Source organism: Danio rerio, chromosome 14, assembly GCF_052040795.2.
Source record: "Danio rerio strain M-AB ecotype USA chromosome 14, GRCz13ab, whole genome shotgun sequence".
NCBI classification, from domain to species: Eukaryota; Metazoa; Chordata; class Actinopteri; order Cypriniformes; family Danionidae; genus Danio; species Danio rerio.
In genome coordinates, this window is record NC_141034.1 from 30,130,001 (window position 1) to 30,155,668 (window position 25,668).

Below are 25,668 nucleotides of genomic sequence, written 5' to 3' on the forward strand. Positions count from 1 at the left end.
TTTTATTTTTGATAAAACGTATCTGCATTTAAGTGGTTCACATGAAGATAGAATAATTATTTTATGTATTTATTTATTTTAAGCAGAACGATGGTTCTTTATTTCGATATTCTGAAAGTGGCACCAACAGCATAGATCAGGGATCACCAAACGTGTTCCTGGAGGGCATTTGTCCTGCAGATTTTAGCTCCAACCCTAATCAAACACACCTAAGCAAGCTAATCAATTTCTTACTAGGTATACTTGGTATAGATGTTATTTGTTAAAAGAACATTTTTTTTTTCAATTTTGCATTGAAAATGTTTTATTTTTTATTTTTTGACAATTTTCTCATGACTTTCTGGCACAAAATGAGGAGCCTTCACTGACTCTTCATCGAACCTGAGATATTGGTTTTATACCTATAAACTTGAAAAATATTCATGTATCATAAAACATAATTCATTTAGATATTTTATAAACTGTTGGATATTCTATAAACTGTTTATTTTTTTATTATTATTATTATTTTTTTGTTGCACCCATGAAAATTAAAATTTACTAAACAAATGAACACAATATTGGAGAATGTTGTTAACGATACAAAAGACTTTTGCTGCGTCCCAATTGGCACACTATACACTTATGCACTTACACACACAACAGCATAATATATCAATGTAGGGTCGTCCCAAATGGAACACTTTTACTAAACTGAAATTCAAACTGTTTCTCAGATGACGTTTGTCGATTGCCAAATTAGCAAAATAAATGACCAAACTAGTACCTGCCACGAGTATAACCGCATTCACCATCGGGGGGGCAGTATAATCACTCAAGTAGAAGAATTTTACTTTCACAATCCAAAATAAATAAAGTAATCCAACATCTATGGCCGAAAGCTCCACCCCTTCCGCTAAAGGAGCAAAGCAGTGACCGTTAAGTGCCTGAAGTGTCCAACATAACACACTTCTTTTTAACTGTTGAATAAGTGTATAATCCAGATATTTAAAGTGCACTTATTCTTTTTAGAATTTTTCAGTGGGAATGCACTACTTACACTATTTATATTACAAAATAGCGTAGAATAGTGCATACGTATGTGATTTGGGATGTACCTATTGCCTTTTTCCCCTACTATATTATATTACAATACAATACAATTACAATACAATACAATACAATACAATTACAATTACAATATATTATATTATATACTATATTTATATTACAAAATAGCGTAGAATAGTGCATACGTATGTGATTTGGGATGTACCTATTGCCTTTTTCCCCTACTATGGAAGTCAAAGGATTCCAGGTTAATTTCCCAGATACCAACCATTCTTCAAAATGTTGTTTAATTATATTAACAGAATAAATAACACTACATGAGGGTGAGTACATACAGTAGTTAATTTTGGGTAAATTACCCCTTTATTTATACTTAAACTGACGAAATATACTAAAAGTAACTTAAAAAAGAAAGATTATTTAGGTTAATTTGGGCGAGACATACCATATATTGAATTTTCTCCCTGTAAAAACCCCTTGATGCTTCACTCTTTGTGTTTTTCCAACTTTTGTCCTCATTTGCAGCTCTACTGGAAGTTTTCATCCCATTGGGAGAGTCTCAGTATACTCACAGAAAGTATAGTGTTTTTTTTTCTGTTGGCTCAGCAATTTGCATCAATATTCACTCTAGCATTAGCATATTTCTTTTTTTTTTTAAATTCTGAATTCAAAATCAAACACTGAAGGCGCTCTGCATTGGCTTATTGGGGGCAGAGAGGATGTGGTTGAGAGTGCTTTTGTCTTGGAGATGAAGAGACACCAAGAGTGTGCAGCTTATGTCGCCTGATTCATAGATCTCCAGAGAAAAGCTACTGGGCTTCATCTAGTACTCTGAGCCGAAGCTCTTCTTCCACCTCAAATGATTGTGAGTGCATGCAGAATCCATCAAAGGCCAACAGTGGCTGGGCTCTGCTGATAGTGTGGATGCAGTTTGCATGTGTCGCAGAAAATAACGTCAGAAGACAAGAACACTGCATTTGGCGTGAGGTCTGATCCTTTACGGTTAAGGGGTTTGACTTACAGCTGGCACATAGACTTTGCTCTTAGAGTTGCTTGTGCAAAAGAACTCGTCAACATCTAAAATCCAAATATCGAGGCTAGATTTTCCGATGGATAGGGCCATATTTGAAGGTTTTCATTAGTGTGGTATAAATAAATAATTAAAAGTAAACTTTAATGCAATTTATTTGAACATATACCTAGAATTCATTCATTCATTCATTTTTGGTTGCCACAGAAGAATGAACCGCCAACTTATCCAGCACGTTTTTTTACAGCATATGTCCTTCCAGCCGCAACCCATCTCTGGGAAACCACACACACACTCATACACTACGGACAATTTAGCCTACTCAATTCACCTGTACTGCATGTCATTGGACTGTGGGGGAAACCAGAGCAACCGGAGGAGACCTACGCGAACGCAGGGAGAACATGCAAACTCCACACAGAAACACCAACTGAGCCAAAGCTCGAACTAGCTACCTTCTTGCTGTGAGTTGACAGCACTACCTGCGACACTACGTTGCCCATATACCTAGAATATTCACAGTAATATACACTACCTGACAAAAGTCTTGTCGCCTATCCAAGTTTTCGACACAACAAATAATAACTTGACTTCTAGTTGATCATTTGGTGTCAGAAGTGGCTTATATGAAGGGCAAAGGCCTCTAGATTAAGCTTATTTTATCAAAATAAAACATGATCATGCCTTGATTTTTATTTATTTTTTATTGCTTAAATGGGACAGTAAGGTCTGACTTTGCTTAGACAAATGTCTTGTTACTGAACAGAAATAATGTACAGTATAAAAAATAAAGTCATGTGGCAGTGAAAAAAATAATTAATATTGTGTATGACTCCCATGAGCTTGGAGGACTGCATCCATACAGCTCTGCAGTGACTCAAAAAACTTATTAATAAAGTCATCTGGAATGGCGAAGAAAGCGTTCTTGCAGGACTCCCAGAGTTCATCAAGATTCTTTGGATTTATCTTCAATGCCTTCATGCATCTTACCCCAGACAAGCTCAATAATGTTCATGTCTGGTGACTGGGCTGGGCAATTCTGGAGCACATTGACCTTCTTTGCTTTTCAGTAATTTTGATGTGGAGGCTGAAGTATGAGAAGGAGCGCTATCCTGCTGAAGAATTTACCCTCTCCTGTGGGTTCTAATGTAATGGGTAGCACATATGATACCACATGATGATTGATACCACAGGCTGTTAATGTTGCCATCCACTCTGCAGATCTCTCACACACCCCCATATAAAATGTAACCCCAAACCCTGTTTTTTTCATCAACAAACTTGACTGATTTCTGTGAGAATGGGTCTATGCAGGTTCCAATAGGTCTTCTGCAGTATTTGAGATGATTGGGATGCAGTTTAACAGAGGATTCATCAGATAAATCAACCTTTTGCCACTTTTTCAAATGATCAACTAGAAGTAAAGTTATTATTTGTTACTCTTACAACTGGGGTCGATGACAAAACTATTGTCAGGTAGTGTAAAACTTCATTAGTTTTATAAGGTAGTTTTAACAGCTTCAAAAGTACGCTGTTTGGTGTGTAATTATTAAATGTACAGATTTTGCGTTAGAGTTTAGTTGGATGTACTAACAATTACTCAAAAATGCTTACTCAAAATACCAATTTGTATATAGATCATTTTGTGCATGTGCATAGTGTATATGTGTACTGTTTTTACAGTTATATGCTCATTTATAACGTGATGCCTGACACACACACAGCATCTTGTGCTCTGAATACACACACATTCAAAAAGTGTCAAGAAATGCTTTAAGTAATGTAGATTTCTCATTAAATGACCTTTTTTTAAACTGAAGTTTTTTTTTTAGCTAGTAATTGAGTGAAATGAAATTAAATATTAAATTATAATTGTACTCGGCAAAAGAGGGGCAGACAGAGAAGTATTTAGAGTTGTATATTGTGTGTTCAGCATATATGTAAACAGGAAGAAATTAAAACCAACCTCTACATAAACCTTGGAGTTTGATTGTGCCCTTTCACTCCAAAAAAACACAGTAAATTCTGAGAAGTGATATGGCATGATGCGTTAACATACATTAAACATTTCTACATGTGTTTTTTGCCTCATTCCAACCATTCATTAATTCACTTATTTTATTTTCAACTTAGTCTTTTTATTAATCAGGGGTCACCACAGTTGAATGAACCGCCAATTTTATACAGCACATGTTTTACGCAGAGGATGTCCTTCCAGGTGCAACCCAAGACTGGGAAACACCCTTACACTCTTGCATTCACACACATACACTACAGCCAATTTAGCCTACCCAATTCACCTTTAGTGCCATGTCTTTGGACTGTGGGGGAAACCGGAGCACACGGAGGAAATCCACATGAACACAAGGAAAGAACACGCAAAACTCCACACAGAAATGCCAACTGACCCAGTCATGTCTCGAACCAGCGACCTTCTTGCTTTGAGGCGAGAGTGCTACCCACTCCCTCTCCCTGACGGCCCCTCATTATAAACATACATGGCACATTTCACAATATACTCATTATACTAACAAAACATTCTGTACAGTTAAACAGAATTAATTATACATGTGTAGTCAGTCTTGCCTGAATTCTGCATTGTGATCACCGGCTGTTATACCCCATGCCCGATTGGCCTGTTTTTCACACTCTCAGGACTTACAGTACATGAGTACGTGGAAAACTTAGTGTTTGAGGCTCACTGTACTGTATGTCATTTCCGTGTGCTGAACTCTTGGCATCTTTAAATTTAGACAAGAATAGTTATAGGCAATAGCTGTAACAGACTGAGTGTCCCCACCTCCTAGAAAACGATGTGTTTCAATTTTAAAGATGCAGCATAGCACTTCAGGTTTGTTTTGTTTGGATCAGGCAGTGTACTTGATTGATGTTGACCAGAGGCAGATCTTGATAAATGGATAAACATCCTGACAGCTTACAGTTCACCGTTAAAGACTGACATTGCTTCGAAAAGAACATTATTGGCATACCTGCACATACTGTATATATTCATACAGAAACAGGTCAACATTATATTTATATATATATATATATATATATATATATATATATATATATATATATATATATATATATATATATATATATATATATATATATATATATATATATATATATATATAACATTATATATATATATATATTTTTATATATATATATATATATATATATATATATATATATATATATATATATATATATATATATATATATATATATATATGGCCAATTGGGACAAATGTTTATTATTATTATGAGAAGGTATATTCAATATTTTTTTTCTCTGCTATAAGTTTAAATGATTCATTAGTTATAAAATACAATTTTGATTTATATATATATTTTTTTGTTTTAAGTGTTGTTGTATTATCTTTTCATAAATGTGTTACAGTTTAAACCTGACTGAAAAACTGGAAAACATCCAGTGTTGTCACTTGTTGTGGTGGTATCTTCAGCTGCAGGTTCAGTAGCTTTTACAGTTTCATTGGTGATATTTTGTCTATAATGAGAAAATATTCAGTTAAATAATTGGACCAAATTTTGGAAATTTGGAAATTTCATTGGTTTTTAAAACCGATCTAGTTGTTCAAATCCACTAGATCAAATGTTGCATCCAGAAGCTGAAAAACAGGTAGAATGAGAAATCCATCATGTGATGTTGACCAGAGGCAGTGAGTATAGAATGATATTCTGACAGCTGACATATCACCAGAAGAGATCGTCCTTTCAAAAGAGCATGACATGGTGACAAAACTTGTATGTACACATACATGCTAGCAATATGTCAACATACAAAATCCATCTGTAGTGGTGAAATGTATATATGTATAGAAATGTTGCCACATAGTTTATAATAACGGTTATACTGTTGAACTCAGAATTATTAGCCCCCCTGAATTATTAGCTCCCCTGAATTATTAGCTCCCCTGTATATTTTTTCCCCAGTTTCTGTTTAATGGAGAGAAGTTTTTTTCAACACTTTTCTACACATAATATTTTTAATAACTCATCTCTAATAACGGATTGATTTTATCTTTGCCATGATGACAGTAAATAGTATTTGACTAGATATTTTTCAAGACGCTTCTATACAGCTTAAAGTGACATTTAAAGGCTTAACTTAGGTTAATTAGGTTACCTAGGCAGGTTAGGGTAATTAGGCAAGTTATTGTATAACGATGGTTTGTTCTGTAGACTATCGAAAAAATATATAGCTTAAAGGGGCTAATAATTTTGACCATAAAATGTTTTTTAAAAAAATTAAAAACTTCTTTTGTTCTAGCCGAAATAAAACAAATAAGACTTTCTCCAGAAGAAAAATATTATCAGACATACTGTGAAAATTTCCTTGCTCTGTTAAACATCATTTGGTAAATATTTAAAAAAGAAAAGAAAATTCAAAGGGGGGCTAATAATAATGACTTCAACTACATATATTTAATGGCAAGTTTCAGTGTGGCAACTGCATGTAGTGTGATAAACGTGAGTAAAACTGGAAGTAAGTGTCTGTGCAAAAGTTGACTTCCCCTTTTATTGACGTCATGCAGCAGCTGCGTGTTTATATCGAGTTTGTAATGTCGGATGAAATTATTTTTCTGTTTACAATGAGCACAGTGATGGAACCTGCTAACTCTAACAATGTCAGCATATAAGCTTGAAAATCCACTGCCTAAAAATGTTCAATGTTTGAAATTCATGAATGCTTTGAAAGATGGACCCTTCAGTAAGATGGTTTCTTTCTAAAGAAGGCACTCTGCAAATTACTATGAAAATCACTTTACGATAAGTGAATGCACTTTTATTGACGTCATGCAGCAGATGCATGTTTATATCGAGTTTGTAATGTTTGATGAAATTATTTTTCTTTTCACAAGGTCCTGACTCTCTGTGGTCATTAAAAATCCTATGGCACTTCTTGTAAAGAGTAGGGATGTAACCAAATTCCATCATGGACTCCCAGTATTCCCCATCCACTGAATTGGCTCTATCACTTCTCTCCACCCCATCTACTGTATAGCTGGTATATGGTGAGCAAACTGGCGCCTTGTCTTGTCGGCTGCCGTCGCATCATCCAAATGAATGCTGCACACTGGTGATGGTTTGGAGAGTCCCCCGCTCATGATTGTGAAGCACTTAGGGTGTTTGGTCATACACAATAAATTCACTTTACTTGCTGTGAGACAACCACATTTATATTTTCCACCTTCAACTGTCACAAATTATTTTGTCACAATATAAAATCTATAAAAATACGTATCCTTGACACATAGTCCTTTTCAATAATATGGGTTTTGTTAAGAGATTTAAAATATAAATGGTAAAAAACAGATCAAATCTGGGTATACGGCATGAAGCCTTTGAATGTGATAATGAGATTGTACAAATGCTTCTACATTAGCATCTACCAGTAATTGATTTATGTTCAATCCAATTAAATTTTTAAAAACTAATAAGTTAACTTAATTCCTTCATGTTGTCACAACACAAATTGATTGCGTGGAACTCATTCAAATTTTTTACAGTGTACTTTTTAAAAAAGATTTCTATACTTAGTACACTCAAAGAAAAAAAATGTTGTTTGTTCAAACTGCTTATTTAACAACACAACTTTTGGGATTTTGTTGGGACACCTTATTTGTTTTATGTTCAATCTTAATTCAATGTTCAATCTTAACTTAATTCCTTCTTGCTGTCTTAGCACAAAATGATTGTGTGGAACCCAGCATATTTACAATGTAGCCTATCTAGCCTGTAACATTCAAATAACCAGGCTTGTCTCCAAAAGTTTGTGTTCTTAGCATCTGAATCATATTTCACATTCCTTATTTTTTTAACTTTTGATGTATATTTTATTGCATTAGTTAACCATTCTCTCTCGCTGCCGTGTGAATGTCTAACTGCATTATCTGCACTCTAAAAAAACATTTGGTTTGTTTAGTTATTTTGTCAGCTGTTGCGTTACAAACTTTCTTTTTACATTTTCAGTTTATTTATTCAATGTCTTATTAATGTCATGTCTTATCTATTAAAAGTCAATAAGGTCTCAAACAACACCGGACCCCACCGTATTTCCTTTAATCACCTAAAAGCACTGAGATTTTTAAGGAACGAGCAGGTACAGAAACAACTTTTTAAATAAATAATCACCGAATTGTCTTCTTTTTTTTTTTTTTTTTTTGGGTGGGCTACAAAAGAACTGTCTTTGTTTAAATAAGAGCTTCTTCTTCAGATTTGTAGGAAGCTGTTCGGGTTTGTTCATTTCCACTCTGCAGAAATGGGACAAATTGCTCATTTTTTTATAATCAAACACGTTAAAGATTAAATGCCTTAAGGGGATAAGTAGACTGTAAAATCCCATTCAAAAATCATCTGACACACACTGATAAGGCTTGTTTAATGTTGCCTGTATCATGTTTTTCATTTTTATTAATTCATGAGCCCTTGCTAAGTTTGTTTGTGTTGCATTACTATTTTTTAAAGAAGTTTAATTACTTCTGTATTTCTGATAATCTCCCAAGACTGACTTTGGACTGTCAAGAAACTGTTGGTGTCTTGTCTGATGTTTTATTCTATGCTTTGTGTTTAGTTTTAGCTGTTCAGCTTTCAAATTTCGGTGTACAGAAAAAAATAAAACCGGATTAAAGACTTATTTGCCATTTTGCAGGCTCTCATGTTGTGGTTTGATTTCAGAGCAAGCTTCAAAGGAACGCAAGCCAGCTTACCAGTACATAAATGCTTTGTAAATGCCGTTTTCCTCTTTTCCCCTAATTCCTCTTTTAGGCTCTATCATTCTTTACAATTTGATTTAATTGACATGCAAATTGAGAGGGAAAGTGTGTGTTTTCCATTTCAATGAGAGGTAGTGACATCCAAACTTATAGTCTGAGACAAAGGAAGTTATCCAGTCCACTTTTACCTGAATGTTGCAGAACGTTTGTTGCTGTCAATAGCAGCATTTATTTTGTCCATTCATGTGCCTTTTCGAGGGGAATAGTTTGATCTTGGCTGTTTGATTTTCAACGGAGACTCATGCTGCTTCTGAAGGTTCTGTTATGTTGATTTGTTGTGATTGCTTCCTTTTTACAGCCGATTAACCTCTTGGATCTTTTGGATGGTGTTGTGTTAAAATGGAGATTTGAGGTGCAAATGACTTTCTGTCATAGCTTATTTTGAGTTCACTTATTATTGGTTTTTAACGAAGTTCATAGTTTGGTCTAAATCGCAGTGGCACATTGGCTGTATCGTGATAAAGCAAATGCTAGTTTTGCTAGTCATGAATAAATGCATTCAGTCTTTTTTCACTTTTAACATTGCTATGTCTAGAGATATATGTTGTACCTGAAATCATCGCCATACCCTCATCCACTGTGCTTTGCTGGGTGATGCAGTAAAGATGGATTAAATTTGAAACTTGTTGGTCAGACACTATGATAGTTATTTACCAATTAGTGAGCTGTCGATTATGTTTATTACGTCTATTATAATATTATGCACTTTATTGAAAGTACATATAGACATCACCTATGTATTATATAATTGCAGGTAACTAGGTTTGTATATAATAACTGTTTAACTGTTAAACATTGTTAGTAATTAGTTACGTTAATTAAAGTTATTAGTACCGAAAAAAGTTATGGTACTAATAACATGAACTTTTCTGATTTTAACTGTAATGCAATAATGTGCACCTTTTGTAAAGCTGCTTCGAAACAATAGGTATTGTAAAAAGCACTTGAATTGAATAATGAAGCCCAGTATTTTGCTGTCATGTATACAAAGTTACTTTAATTAAATATGTTAATTTGAAACTTAATTAAAACTTAGTAAGCTGTTCCGTTTACATGGGTTGTACATTTCTTATTTCTGTGGATTAACACTTGTTACTGGCATTCACACTACTCTGGCATCTTCAGCCTGTGAAGCTGAGTGTTTTGAAAACACTGAAGAACCCATTTTAGCTTAAACTCTGGTGTTCTGTTTCAGTATAGACAGACTGATATACAGTTGAATCAGAATGATTAGCCCCCCTGAATTATTAGCCCCTCTGTTTATTTTTTCTTCAATTTCTGTTTAACGGAGAGATTTTTTCAACACATTTCTAAACATTATAGTTTTAATAACTCATAATAACTGATTTAGTTTATCTTTGCCATGATGAAAGTAAATCATATTTTAGTTACTACTATATTTTAGTAGTAGATATTTTTCAAGACACTTCTATACAGCTTAAAGTGACATTTAAAGGGTTAACTAGGTTAATTAGATTGGCAGGTTAGGGTAATTAAGCAAGTTATTGTATAACTATGTTTTTTTCTGTAGATGGTCAAAAAAAATAGCTTAAAGGGGCTAATCATTTTGTACTTAAAATGGTTCATAAAATTTTTTTAAACTGCTTTAATTCTAGCCAAAATAAAACAAGTAATACTTTCTCCAAAAGAAAAAAAAATTATCAGACATGCTGGAAAAATTTTCTTACTCTATTAAACATCATTTGGGAAATATTTTAAAAAGAAAAAAAAAAGTCAAGGGGGCAAATAATTCTGACTTCAACTGCATGCACTTTTGGGCTTCTGGACTATAGTATATTGTTCCTTGATTCATCGAGCCCTGATTATATGACAATTACACAACTGGAAGACCTCAGTACAAAAATCTGCAAAATATGCACATAGTGAGCATGAATGGTCATGTATTTTAGGTTAAATATTGTATGTATAGCTTTTGTTTTTCACATGCAATAAAAATGCTGCTATAGATGATTATCTATGAATTTTTTTTTATTGTAATTGCTGTTTTAAAACAAAAATGCTGTAGCATAAATGCCACCTCAGATGTAGAGAACCTTCTGTAGCCCACCCAGATTTAAACTGTTAAATTGTTGAAATGTTAAATAAAGTTGCCTTAATTTTTTTCATTTATTTTTTCTTCTGTAGGAAGGTGGTTGCCATTTTGTTTCTCCTGTTTTGTGGTCAGTCACGAAGTCCATCTTTTGCTTTGAAAAGTTTAAAGGTTTTACCCCCAGGCAGAACTTGTTTTGTTTGTTATTTTGGCCTTGCCCCCTCCTGAGGCCAGTGCTTTCATGTTAAGTTATTCTGTGACGCACACAATAAACTACTGAAATTGATCCTTTTTTGTTGTTGTTGTTGTGGCAGGGCTCAGATTAATGCTTTTAGAATTCTAATATTGTTGTTTCCTATTGAAATCCTGAATCTTATTTTGAATGTAACATTATAATAAGTCAATACTTTATTGAGAAATATAGCAGATGATTGTTTTTCTTTGTTCAGATAAGGAAACTGTTTTAAAAAGTTTAGAAATTCATTCAGGAATTGACATCACTTGTTGTTGGAGAGCTATGGCAATATCATTATCAATATCAACACATATCAATACCCCAGCCCCTTTTTAGGAAACAAAAAAGATTCTTAGATGTTAAAAAAAGGCAAACAAAAATACCAACATTTGCCAACTCTCACTATTTACTATTGGATTATTATTAAGATATTGCCTGTTTATTATTCCTAATCCTAAACCCTAATCCTATCCTGTGTGTGTGTGTGTGTGTGTGTGTGTGTGTGTGTGTGTGTGTGTGTGTGTGTGTGTGTGTGTGTGTGTGTGTGTGTGTGTGTGTGTGTGTGTGTGTGTGTGTGTGTGTGTGTGTGTGTGTGTGTGTGTGTGTGTGTGTGTGTGTGTGTGTGTGTGTGTGTGTGTGTGTGTGTGTGTGTGTGTGTGTGTGTGTGCAAATGTAACATAAAACAGTAAATGTTTGCAATTTGCCTTTATTGATGAATAAAGTATTTTTTTTCTTCAAATAATTACCCTGAACAGTAGCGTACATCCTCATGAGCTTATTCAATAATTGTATTTAGTCATTTGGTGGATGTCAATTTTGAATACAATAAACAGGCATGTAAACACATTAATCGCATTATCACTGCTCTGTTCACACAAATTCATAAATGAACTCTGTGACATTATTCCAAAATTTTCCTCAGGCTTCAAATCGCAAAAATCTGTAAACTCAACTCACTGTCTCTGAGCCATATCTTTATGCAGAGATGGCACAGATACAGCAAAGCCATTTATAGTGGTACTGTGTCATCGCCCTCTTTGCTCAGGTTACCTCAGAGAACATGGTGTTTTATTTTATTTATTTTGTTTTTGCTTGTCTCTTGTTAACTTATAAACTGGTAGTATTGAAAAAATACTACCTAATTTGGCTCTGTTACTGCCAAATTGCTAAATACTTGTTCAAGGTTGTATTTTTTTGTATTTCCTCACAGCATATAGTTTAGAGCAATGTTTCCCAACCCTGATCCTGGAGGCACGCCAGTACTACACATTTTCAAACACTCGAATCAACTCATCAGAACATTAAAAGAGGCTAGAATGATTGAAATGGTTAAGTAAGATAAGAAAGACATCCAAAATATGTACTGTTAGTGTGCCTCCAGTAATAGGATTGGGAAACACTGGTTTAGAGATTTATTCCTACAGCTTCACAATTCTGGGAATCTGGGATTCACAATGTCTTTGGTTTAAAATAGAGATTCTCACACAATTATGAATCGACAACTTTACAAAATACCCAAAAAATAAAAACATTACTATTTACTAGAGGTTCTGACAAAATGTTATTTGATGTAGTCATTTTTATTATTACACTATTATACTTTATCACCAACTTAATTTTTTAACTTTAATTTTATTATTGTTTTTACATTTTTTCGAACCATACCTTAAAGGACACCTATGATGGAAATAATCTTTTGTAAGCTGTTTGGACAGAACTGTCTGTATCTATAGTTTGTCCACTGTCCCATTGGAGTGATATAAACACAACAAGTCAAAAGTTTTATTTTCTGACTGAATCACTGATCCCAGTGATTTTGAGGCCCACTGCAACGTGAAGTTTGATTGTCAGACGGCATGTTTCTATAATAACATGTATACACATGTCCACATGTTCTTTTAGCAAAAAAGCTGGGATTACAATATTTGTTACAACTCCCTGTAAATTTTTATAAGTTCAACTTAGAAGTTTTATAAGTTTAAAACAAAGCATGTTTGCATCGATCACAGTGAAATCGATATGTAATGCTTAATCGATATAATCACCACGACCGCATGGTGTCAATAAATGCTAATGTGTGTGTGTGTGTGTGTACTGCTAAGTGTGTACTGGCATTTGTGTGAGACTCATTATTTCAGAAAGACTTGATTAAACTCAACATCAAATCAATTTATTTGGTATTTTTGATTAAAGAGCTGTATTTCAGCTTCATCTGAGTGTCTTTCTGTCACTGTCCTGTTTATCCAACGTAACGCATGATGAGAAGCAGACACGCATATGGGAACGGTGGGTGTGGTGAAGCAACTCATTTTCATTTAATGCCACAGGCTACAAAAACAGCTACAATATACCCGGACACCAAAATGGACAGATTCTGGAGGTTTATGACAAATAATCGGATGAGTATTTTGAGCTGAAACTTTACAGTAACATTCTGGAGACACCAAAAGCTTATCTTACATCTTGTAAAAGGGGTAAAATAGGTGCACATTAAATACAATAAAACTTTATTTGAAATGCCAAAATCAAATAGTTATAGACATCAGCGTTTATATATCAATTGTTATCCCAGCAGGGTTCCAACTGGAAGTACATGGGGCACATAAAATATATATTAACGTAATTGATGGTTCAGTCCATTGTGGTACACCTGATAAAGCTGAAGGATAAGGACTGATTAAGGCCCAATCCCAATTCTACCCCTTAGCCCTTCTCCTTACCCCTACCCCTCGTTTTGCGTGTGCATGTCAAGGGGTAGGGGGGTGTCCCAATTCATGTAGCGTAGGGCTAAGGGGAAGGGATGAATAGCCCTTTGAATGAAGATTTTTCAGGTCCACACTTGAAACCAAGGGTTAAGAAAATTTCCCAGAATACACCTTTTACAACGGCAGTATTGCTGAACCCAGTTGTAAGCAGATCCAAAAATTAGTATTTTTGGTCATTATTACGAATTTTCACAACAAACAAACACATGTTTTAATATATTCATAACTGCGTTCGCGTTTAATTGTCATGCTTTTAAAAAAATAAAACACAAAAAAACCCGCTAAATTTATTTTACGATCTATAATTGCTATCCATAACTCCTGTACAGCAGTCCCGCACAACATTCTGACACTCGAATACCCTGTCAGTAATGTCTTGTGGCTGTCAAGGGGCTTTTTGCAGTGTCTGCTATAATGTTAATGTTGTTTTTGGTGTGTTTACATTAATGAAAATGGCCACTGTGTAAATACAGAGTAAAGTTATGATCTTATTGCCACATTAGATCTTTATGACAACGTAATGGCGTGTGCAGGTGCTGTAGTGCTGTCCCAATTTTTAGGGGTAAATTTTGAAGCCCTTCCCCTTCACCCTCGGTTGTAAGGGCCAAGGGGAAGGAGAAGGGGTAGGGGTACAAAAATACAATTGGGTTTGAGCCTAAATGTTATCCACTTTGGTTACAATTTTAATGTTTAACTGTATGAGTGTTGTATAATTTGAAAAGAAATAATACTACTGGTCGAAACGAGTAAGATAGAAGATGTTTTATCCAAACATAATAACTGTTATCTCTGTCATACTTTATTTTGATGGTCTGTTTGTTTAATTTAAGTTACTCTGCATCTACATGCCAACTAACTCTCAATAGATTATAAGTAGACTGTTAGGTTGGGGTTAGGGTCAGTGTAAGTTGACGTACCTGCAAAGTTTCTTAAAGTCAGTTAAATGTCTGTTGAAGGAGCAGAATCAACATATTAAGCAAACCGTACCCAAATGGACCATCCAAAATAAAGTGTAACCAATATCTCTGTAGGTCAAACATGGATATGAATGTACCGCTATGATTGTCAAAGGCACACCATGTAAGATTTTTTTCCTAAAGAAGTCAAAAGCCACTATAATATTGTCATAAATTTAGCTGACTTACATTATCTTGTGTGCTGTCCATTTATGCTAATGACCCCACACACCCTTGATTTTTCATTATAGAAAATAAGGAAACACCATAGACGCTTTATTATGTTGTGTAAAATGTATTCATTATGATAAAACAGCACAGCTTCTTCCCCACATAATCACAACTGAACCGGACGTGGTCGACTGTAGCATAACAAAAGCTTTTCCTTTTTCATGCCACATTGTGCTTATCTCTCATCAGCAATCGCTTCTGGAGTCTTGTTTCACTTTAACATCTCTACTTCATAATACCATAATATGTTTTGAACATGAAAACATCCTCTTGGATGTAATTAAGACAACAACTCGTGATTCCACACTCAGTCACTCCGTCATCAAACTATGCATTTGTTTGTTGTGAATACACACCCTCTAGTGGTGAAATGTACACACTGTGTCTTTAATAAACATGCAAATTTTGATCATTGAGAATTAAGATTGTGCAAGTCCTTGAATCGAGATTGCAATCTTTTATTGATTACTCATGCAGCACTACACATCCCTGTCACAATTTGTGCTTTCCACTTAGCTGCACGAAGGCTTTTGTGAAATAATGAATCAACCTTCACACAATCGATATGGATCAGTTTAAAATATGCATTGATCGGCCCTGATACCGATGTTTTAGAACAACTTGGGACGTCCCTGAAAGAAATAAACACTTCCATCTCTTCACATAACATTTTTTTTTTTTTGATTGATTGAAGCTGTCACTCAGTTTGTTCACTTCTGAAACTAATGAGGGCTTCTCAAGGTTTTGGATGTTAAGGACAAGTAGGGATCCTCTAATTGGTGTTTCATCTGAGACCATGTAGTTGCATCTCTTCATACGAATGAGCAAACAGATATCTCTATCTCCTTCACCTCAGCTGAACACAGTGCTCAGATGAACCCTAAAGACCATGGAAATGCACAGCAGGAGATGAGCAAACAAATCCAGCGTTCTGTTCGTCACTGCTTAGAAGTCAATCCAGTTTAAAGCTATCAGACTGAGAAGAGACCAAAACCAGGACACGTTTCATCTATGTTTGTCAAAGTCTTAACTGAAGGATACTTGAGCTGACCGCTTTTATGAAACATGCAGCAGATAAGTGGTTGCTCTTGAAATTGTGAAACCTTTTAAGAACATCAGTCACTCTGCAAATAAACAGACATGTGTATCATAAAGATAACATTACCATTCACCTTTTTAAAGTCACAAAAAAATCTATGTGTGTATATATGTATATATTTATACACATATATAAGTGTGTGTGTGTGTGTGTGTGTGTGTGTGTGTGTGTGTGTGTGTGTGTGTGTGTGTGTGTGTGTGTGTGTGTGTGTGTGTGTGTGTGTGTGTGTGTGTGTGTGTGTGTGTGTGTGTGTATTTATATTTGTACAACAATTCTGTCTGGTTCTCAAATCTGAGATATTCTGCAATATCAGAACTACAGACATATATTGCAGCTGTTTGACAACATAATGTACTTTGGGGGCTTTTCTATGTGAGAATGTAGTTGTTTAGTTTGCAACAATGCAGTTTATTTATAAGGATAGTGCCTATTTTAAATATTTATAATTTTGGAGATGCAGATCGTTGGTGGCAATTAGGGCTGTCATTGAGCAGAGCAAAGGCTGTTGACATTGTCCTTCTACAAGATGGCGACAGAGAAGGCATAATAAGCCCTTAGAGGAAAATTTCTAACCACAGCTCATTAAATCATTATTAAACTGGTGACATTCTAAGGCGATCTCTCTCTTTTGTATGTTGTAGTGTTGTTTTTATACCATATAATTGTAGTGTATTGAGTGTGAGATATGACTCGCAAATTGGGAATGTAAGTATTTTGTGTTGGCCAATTTTTGTAAAGTTACTTTTTGGCCATCTGTTTGTTTCTAATGAGTCTCCTGTAAAAAGAAAGAAAGAAGAAATGTGTTTGTGCTAGCATGTGTTTACTGTTGTCTTTGTGATAAGAAAAAACGCTAATCTGGTAGTGTTGGTGTTGCTATGACTTTTTTAGGGTTAATTATTGTAATCTCCCGATTTTAACAGAGAAATACTGGGAAATCTCTGTAGACTGATGGCATTTCATGTCGTTCAGCCTTATAATCTTAAAATGTGAGCAAAATTGCCTTTTTTGTCATCACTCTAGATATTATGCTAGAGAATCATTCAAATACTAGCTCTAAAGTGACGTTGTTAATGTAGCAATGGTCTCTGCTGTTCTAACTTCAGCTGCAGATATGAATCAATGGCAGAAGAAAGTAGTTTCTTATACAAAAGCTTAGATTGTTTGATTTTCTTTTTTTATATATATATATACACGATTATGCTGGGCGACGCAGTGGCGCAGTGGGTAGCACGTTCGCCTCACAGCAAGAAGGTTGCTGGTTCAATCCTTGGCTCAGTTGCCATTTCTGTGTGGAGTTTGCATGTTCTCCCTGCATTTGCGTGGGTTTCCTCCGGGTACTCCGGTTTCCCCCACAGTCCAAAGACATGCGGTACAGGTGAATTGGGTAGGCTAAATTGTCCGTAGTGTATGAGTGTGAGTGTGTGTGTGTGGATTTGGATGTTTCCCAGAGATGGGTTGCGGCTGGAAGGGCATCCACTGCGTAAAAACTTGCTGGATAAGTTGGCGGTTCATTCCGCTGTTGAACTGTTGTATAAACCCAATATCACACTCCACTCTTTGCAGTCCAATGTGGCTGTATGTCGTCACTGGTGGGACACTAAGGACAATGCACACCTTCCACCAATGCTGATATATAGAATCATTGTACATTTTATATATATATATATATATATATATATATATATATATATATATATATATATATATATATATATATATATATACATATACATATACATATCAGCACTGGTGGAAGGTGTGCATTGTCCTTAGTATCCCACCAATGACGATATACAGCCACATTGCACTGCAACACTTACACTAAGGACAATGCACACCTTTTTTCCAGTGTTGATATATATCTCAGAAGTTCACATCTGTGTTCTCAAGATCTCACACACGTTTAAGGGTAGTGCATTTATTTCAAACAGTGATTTTGAAACAGGCTATGGAATAAATAAATATGTAAAAAATCAAGAATAGGGTGAGATAATTTTTAATCAGGTATTTGGCCTGAAATGTGTTTTTTTTTTTTCTATCTAAAGTTTGTCTTGTCCTTTGGCTCATGATTGCTGATTTGGTTGTCTAATATCTGTTTCATGTTGCTTGCTTTTTGGATTAATGAGGTCTTCTGAAAGTTTATTGCCCTTTTCACCTCTTTTTTCTGCCTTATTAGTTTTTCTTTTGGTTGATTGAGGTCGAAAAAAGAGGGAGTAGGCGTCAAATCATGCAACCAAACTATTATGAAGAGAACACAATGCTCTGTATGGTGGTGATGTGCTGTTGGCTGCCAGTATCCTCAGTTAAGTAAAACCTCATAAGTGACTCATTCGAATAGCTCTTCATTGGCAGCAGTCGTTGTGAAACACATGGTAGACTCGACTGCCAATTAAATTTAATAAAGGTTATAAAATACTTGAGTAATTTCACTTGATTAGTGTACCTATTGTTTTGGATTAGTTAAATGTTACTCACGTCCAGCTTAAACTCTTTGTCCTTTTTTGATAACTTTTCTGAACACAAAACAATACTTATTACTCCCTGCAATTTGATTTCAGTCTGAGTGATATTTTTGTCTTTAATTTTACGCACATTGAATATGGTAACTGGAAAAATAAGCACATGTGCTTGACATACAAAAACAATTATGATTTTTTTGTTGTTTTAAATCGAGCAAACAATAAGTTTCAGCTTCAGTTATTAATTTATTATTATAGCCACGATTACTGTTTTTTTAAATGTCACTTATCTCTCCAAGTATGTAAATTGTATGTTCTTACTACTTACCAGATCAGTAGCAGTAAGTGCTGTCACTTGCTTAATTATTAAATGTATGTATCTAATTTAAATCATTGCATAAATATTACAATTATTATTTTACCTTTAATGCATTTAATGATGATAATTACGTATTGGTTAAAGGGATCAATGTCAAATCAACTATTGAATAAATGTATTGAAATGATTTTTGTAGGATTTTTTAAGTGATTTGAAAATATTTGTTGAATAAAGCCTTACCTCATGCATATAAGATGTCATCAGGGTGTAATGGATTGAGTAGCTCTTTGAGAGCTGTGTGAAACAATTTAAATGCAGTCTAGATAGGTAACTAATTAGGATTTAGAAGTTAGAACAGAGCCATCGAGTAAGTAAGCCTTAATATTAACAATTGAAGTCAGACTTATTAGACCCCCTAAATTATTATTCCCCGATTTATTTTTTCCCCCCAATTTCTGTTTAACAGAGAGATTCTTTTCAATATATTTCTAAACATAATAGTTTTAATAACTCATTTCTAATAACTTAACTCTTAACTCTTATAACGTCGTATAACGATGGTTTATGATGTAGACTGTCGAAAAAATATATAGCTTAAAGGGGCTAATAATTTTGACCCTAAAATGTTTTTAAAAAATTAAAAACTGCTTTTATTCTAGCCAAAATAAAACAAATAAGACTCCAGAAGAAAAAATATTATCAGACATACTATGAAAATGTTCTTGCTCTGTTAAACATCAGTTGAGAAATATTTAAAAAAGAAAAAATAATAATTCTGACTTGAACTGTAGATGTATTCACAGATTTTTAACATGTAAACCACCTATACATATATCATTTGTATTCCACTTTCGTTTTCCCTACTCTCATGGGTTGAAAACAGCAGATGCTTATAAAAGCAAACCTAAAGCTAAACCCCATGAACAGTAATCTCCATGTTTAAAATATTCAAGAAATGTTTAAGAGGTATCGTTCTCTGCAGCACCGACGCAAGCCAGTGAAATTGACTATAAAAATAAGAGATGAATAGTAAACAATGGTTCATGGACATGCATAATTGAGCATATATAACTGCAGACAAATACATGTTAGCCAGTTTCTATTCGCCTCATAAATGTTTTTTTTTTTTTTTGTAAATCTATTTTTATGACATTGTCAGCATGTAATTATTGTCTCACTTAAAAGTACAAAAGCAAGTTCCCTTGATCTGAAAACAAAATCTTTTTAGGTTTGTGCATGTCAGCGTGCATGCACATGTAAGATTACACCATTCTCATCTAGCTCTTTCAAGAACTTGGTATGCATCTGGCAGGTACATACAAGTTATGCTGAGTAAAAACAACAACAAAACATTCTCTGTTCATGCTTTTGCATTTTTTGAAAAAATCATATTTATAACAGCAACATTTCCTAAAACAAACGCTACGCTGGATGACATACTTTGAACAGATACTTCATATTTAAAAATCCTATAAGTCTTTGTTCCATCGAGTTTCCTAATGCTGTTTAAAGCATTTTGAATTCAAACAGTGCCGTTGGATTACGCTTTGAGCTTAACGCTCTGAGTTGTTTAATTGTCACAGTTATTGTGTCTCCGCTTTGATTTATTGAGGCGAAGAAGCTGTCTGTCTTTCATTTGTTTAAGACTTACAAAGAATCCCCCCTGTCTGAATCATGTTTGGATGAATTAAGCGCAGAAAGTTCCTCTATTTGCTTTTGCAAGAATGTGTCCTGAAGAAATCCGCAGGAATTGTGTGGGTGTGTGACATGTAGAAACAATAAATTAATGCTCAATCGAATCATTTGTTCTTTCTACAAAGACTCTATTCTCGCAGTGGAGTGCCTAGAATCTGCTGCACAGAAGAGCACATCAAAGCTTGGAAAGACGAGAATGGTATTACTGGGTTTCCAGGGGTGCGAGTGCACCCGTGTGTGCTCTTAATGGAAAGTGGAATGGACAGTGCGTGAGCCCCCTCTGGTCCTGTACTTTTTCTGGGAGTGCATTGCTAGTGCTGACAGCACGCTGACACATGAGCACCAGGGCTTTCTGACTGTGGCGCGTTCCTCTACTTTACCTCAGGAGCTGCTGAAATTGACCTCCTGTAGCCCCAGGGAAGCTCCAAACTTGCCTTCCTTCAGTCCTGCTGAAACAAAAGGAGACCATGAACCATGCGGCTTCAAAGGTCTCTGAAAATGCCATCTAGTAAAGAGTGAAGGTCTTCAAAACTGCCTTTGTGAATCGCGTGATCTCGTGCTCCGCACTCACGTGACGATCTGACCTTTAATCGTTTATAGAGAGCCCCTTAATGTTTCTTACATTTGACCTTTTATACTACAAGTCTTTATGCTGAACATTTTTCTGCTGGTAAGTGAATGATAACATAGTCAGTCTATATTTGTCAGTGTTGGGGGTAACGCGTTATAACTAATGCGCGTTAGGCAATAATATTACTTTTCCAAAGTAACAAGTAATATGATGCTTAGCTTTAGTAAAAAGTTAAGTAACGCACTTAGTTACTTTGTTGGGGGAAGTAACTCAATATTGTAACGCACTACTTTCAAAAGTAACTTTCCTCAACACTGTCAGTCAATATCGCCTAATATAAAGCATAGGTATGTGATCTAGGGGGAAACTCTTACTGAGATTCTTCAGATAAAGAAACTATTTTTGTACTGGCTGGCCAACATGCATTGTTTTTTTGTTTTGTTTTTTCTAGGCCACAAATTAGTGTGAGTGCAATTCTTACAAAAGTGCAGACAGTAGAGGAAAGGGATACACTGACAGTGTGCAAATTAAATGGTGCAATGGCGCAAATCCTCGTAAATTAACTACTGCAAACTTTGGTAAATCTTGCTGCAATTCACTTAGAAAACTCTTTTGATGTCTGATGTGTTATTGTGTGAACCTGCTATGAATATTTTTCTACTTTTGGAGCTGTGATATGGCAACTTTCTTTTATTTCTTTTGTTTTTTATTTATTATTTTTATTTATTTTATTTTTTGCTTCTCTACTAAATCCTGAAATCAGTATTCTAAGCTTTAGCTGTTAATTAATCTTGGCCTAGTTTTGTTTTGACGTGTGCAGGACGCTTGTTTTGACTGAGAATGTGACCTTTCTATTTAAAGGAACACCTTTTGCCAGATGTATTAACAGGTTGCACCGGCACAAACTGTGTTTTGGCATTAAAACAGTACTGTCTGTATTTAGTAAAGACGTAGAGAGGAATATTACTAATAAGGTATGGACACAGCTATTTTTGCACCTGTCTTACTTAATGTGCCTCTGTAGGAGTTTACTGGTCAGATGCACATTTTATGTGAGGGGAATATTTAAATGAATCACACAATGCAATTTATTTTTGTTTTTTGCTCCTCGAATATGGGTATTTTTGGCATTATGTAACTCCTAAAAACTTAGAATATGGCTGTAAATATGCCTGTAGCACTGCACAGAACAGAGAGTAAGTGGTATAAAGGTCCCTGTATACTTCAAACTAAATCTAAGAGTTAACTGAAATTGCATCATTTAGAACAAAGTCTGACAAAAACAAAGTTCATTTGTGCAGTTTGAAACAGCTCAGCAAAGTCAACTTTTGATGAAGTTCATTTTGGCTTCTAAAAACCTTTGAGCTACCATTGGTCCATGGCGGTACATCCATTTGATGTTTATCCACAGCAAATAGAACACAGTGTAAAGGTGTGGTGGTGCTTTGTGTGGAGAAGACTTTGAAACTGTTTGTTGTGGCCTTTTGATCTGACCATGGAAGCATGGTTGCTCACATGGCTCACATTCTTCTTGTTGTATTATGTTGTAAAATGTTTTAAATGATCAAAATTGTGTCCCATTTACAGTGTTGATCTAGTTACTGAAAAATAGTAACTAGTTACAGTTACTAGTTACTTTATTCAAAAAGTAACTTAATTAACACTTTATTTTGATGGTCCATTTGAGTATTAGTAGACTGTCTGCTTAATATCTTAATATCACTGCACATGTAAGTCATTTTTCAAGTGTTTGCTAAAAATGTAAATGGCTAAAAATTGTTCTTCTCTCTCAGCCACCATCATTAGTTGTTTTGTGCAGCGTGACACATTTGCAACTCTACCTATACGTGCTTCAGGTTACTTTCATTCACCACACTGTATTTCTGTATTTGGGCTTCCAAAAGACATGACACAAAGAGAAAAGTGCTTACAATTTCATTTTAATTAAATTCCAGACAATTATAAAAAAAAAATTTAAAAATAAAAATAAAATTATATATTTATATATATATATATATATATATATATATATATATATATATATATATATATATATATATATATATATATATATATATATATATATATAGCATTTGACAAAGGATAGCTTCCAGAATCTTTCTCAATTCAGTGCTGGATTCGGCTAAAAACTCCTCAAAGAAGGAGCAGCTCCAACCATAATAGATAAAGCTGTGGATTTTTATTTGTTAAATTGATCCATTACATGCATCGTTTCTAGCGTCAACGATATGACATTAACAAGGATGTAAACAACAGTAAATGCTGTTTGGCATCGCTAACAATTTAGCTACAAATTTATATTCCTCCATCAAACCTCAGTAAAGTCTTCCCCAGCGTGGCAATGTCTCTCTGTGTGACCACTTTCCCTGCGTTATACATCTCAAATAACTCATACAAAAAAAAAAATATATATATATATATATATATATATATATATATATATATATATATATATATATATATATATATATATATATATATATGTGTGTGTGTATGTATATATATATATATATATATATGTGTGTGTGTGTATGTATGTGAACATTTCAAATTATTTACACATGCTTATTCCAAATATATATAAAAGGCACTTGTCGGATTTTATTCTAGAGAGCAGGACAGCAGAGGCACATCGCATGTCAGCTAAGTATATAATCAAAGTAAGATATATGAATATATGATATATGATATGTCTTTTTTAATTTAATTTTTTTTCACAATTGAAGCAGGAGCACAAATTGCTTTTTGTCTTATAAACACTACCAAACCTTAAAATATACACTCTGGACCACCCCTTTAATAGATGTAATTGTCAACTATTTACAGAAAAATTGATTTTATGCAGCTGTATAAAATTTTTTCTCTAGCTAAGAACACAATATTTTTAGATTGTAATTTCGAGAGGTTAAAATCGAGCACAAAATCTGTTTAGCTGTACTTTTATTGAATGAGCGCTATTCTACGCATGCATAGATTGCACTATTATGTCTTTTCTTTCTTTTTAACTTCTTTAAAATCTGTTTTAACACATTTTAATCAGTTTTAATATATCTTATTCTCTGCTAGTATTATCTCTTATACTTGTATTTTCTGTTTCTTTTATTCTTCTTTATGTAAAGAAATTTGAATTACCATTGTTTATGAAATGCGCCATATAACTGACCTTGTGATATATTATGATATATTGTGATATTAAATTATGTTTTCCCATATAATTACTGTTTAGCACATTCAAACCTGTAAGATATATTCCTGGAGTATTTTGTGGAGCTAAAATTTTGACTCACGTTTCAGTTTTTAATCACAATATAGTCTCAGCTCCATTATCTGTTCTTATCCTAACCACAGTGATTTTCTCCTGTGCCATAAGAGAGAGCGAAACACACTATTTTTTATGGCTAATACCAGTGTGTTTGTGACACTAACTGTCCTAGACATTGTAATAAGGCGTTATGTTGTGTTTCCTCCCATCTCTGAAGTCTCTTTTATTCTACACAACATATTCCATGTGCCTTTCTGTTACTCTGACAGTTTAATAGTTGCTCATTTTGAAATGCTGCTGCGAAATAAATAGCTTCTTCATGACTGATATGTCTGAGATGAACTTATTAATTTTGTATAATGGCCACTGACAACAGCCTTTCTTAATAGACTGAAAGGATCTATTGAGAACATCTCAATGGTCTTGTTACTGACAATATGTACGTGTTTATTTTTCTATTTATTTTTTGCAAGAATGGGCGAAGACCTTGACATAAATTTTCCCCACACAAGAATGATCTCTTTGTGCAGCTGTTCTGAATTAAGTAATACCACAGTTTCTTTGCTTTCGGCACATAATTCAATACAGCGTGATTTATAAAGTAACATGCGACCTTTTTTAAAAAAATAAAAAAACCTATATGAGTATCATGTGCGTCACCTAAAACTTTTTGACCCACATTTGAAGCTCATTTTGACTAGCGTGAATTAGAATGATGCTAGCTCATTTCTAGCATGAATTACCATATTGCCTAAATGTTTCTAGTGCAGTTAACATATTGTTTGCATGAACTAATATGCTGTTGAAATGGTCAACATGTAAATCATCAACATATTTAATACATTGTTAGCATGTTTCCAATGGTGCATTTACACCAGATGTGGATGAAGCATCAAGCACAAGAGATTTACATGTTAAGCTAAGTTGCATGTAATTCTCTGCGGTGAGGGTGCATGCACCTTTTATACTTGATGCATTCGCCATTGAGATATTTTTTAAAACTGCAAGGGGCGGTCAAAAGAAATCGATCGTAAAATCAGACGAATAAACATAGAGGTAGAAAGTTTTCGCAACTGTGTTATATCATTAATATAATTTAATAGTTTTAAAATAAAC

The 25,668-nt window shown here is 34.3% G+C and overlaps 1 protein-coding gene and 1 long non-coding RNA gene across 4 annotated transcripts in view; both read left to right on the forward strand.

The window, feature by feature from the left end:
• The window catches only part of LOC147833964 (uncharacterized), a 6,019-nt gene extending 1,644 nt beyond the window's left edge, over positions 1-4,375 (forward strand). Inside the window, exons 1-3 of the long non-coding RNA XR_015507520.1 lie at positions 1-1,061; positions 1,219-3,899; positions 3,977-4,375. The exon at positions 1-1,061 is cut by the window's left edge and continues 1,644 nt beyond it. This is a non-coding gene — a long non-coding RNA (uncharacterized LOC147833964). The remainder of the gene's footprint in view (positions 1,062-1,218; positions 3,900-3,976) is intronic.
• Positions 1-25,668, forward strand: part of slc36a1 (solute carrier family 36 member 1) — an 80,810-nt gene that overhangs the window by 36,703 nt on the left and 18,439 nt on the right. The window contains exon 12 of one of the 3 annotated variants that reach the window (XM_087281520.1): positions 11,035-11,230. The exons of the other annotated variants lie outside the window; for them this stretch is intronic. Coding sequence (XP_087137646.1) covers positions 11,035-11,036 — 2 coding nt within the window. The 3' untranslated portion in view covers positions 11,037-11,230. Of the gene's footprint in view, positions 1-11,034; positions 11,231-25,668 lie in introns of those variants that run through there. 3 annotated transcript variants of the gene reach the window in all.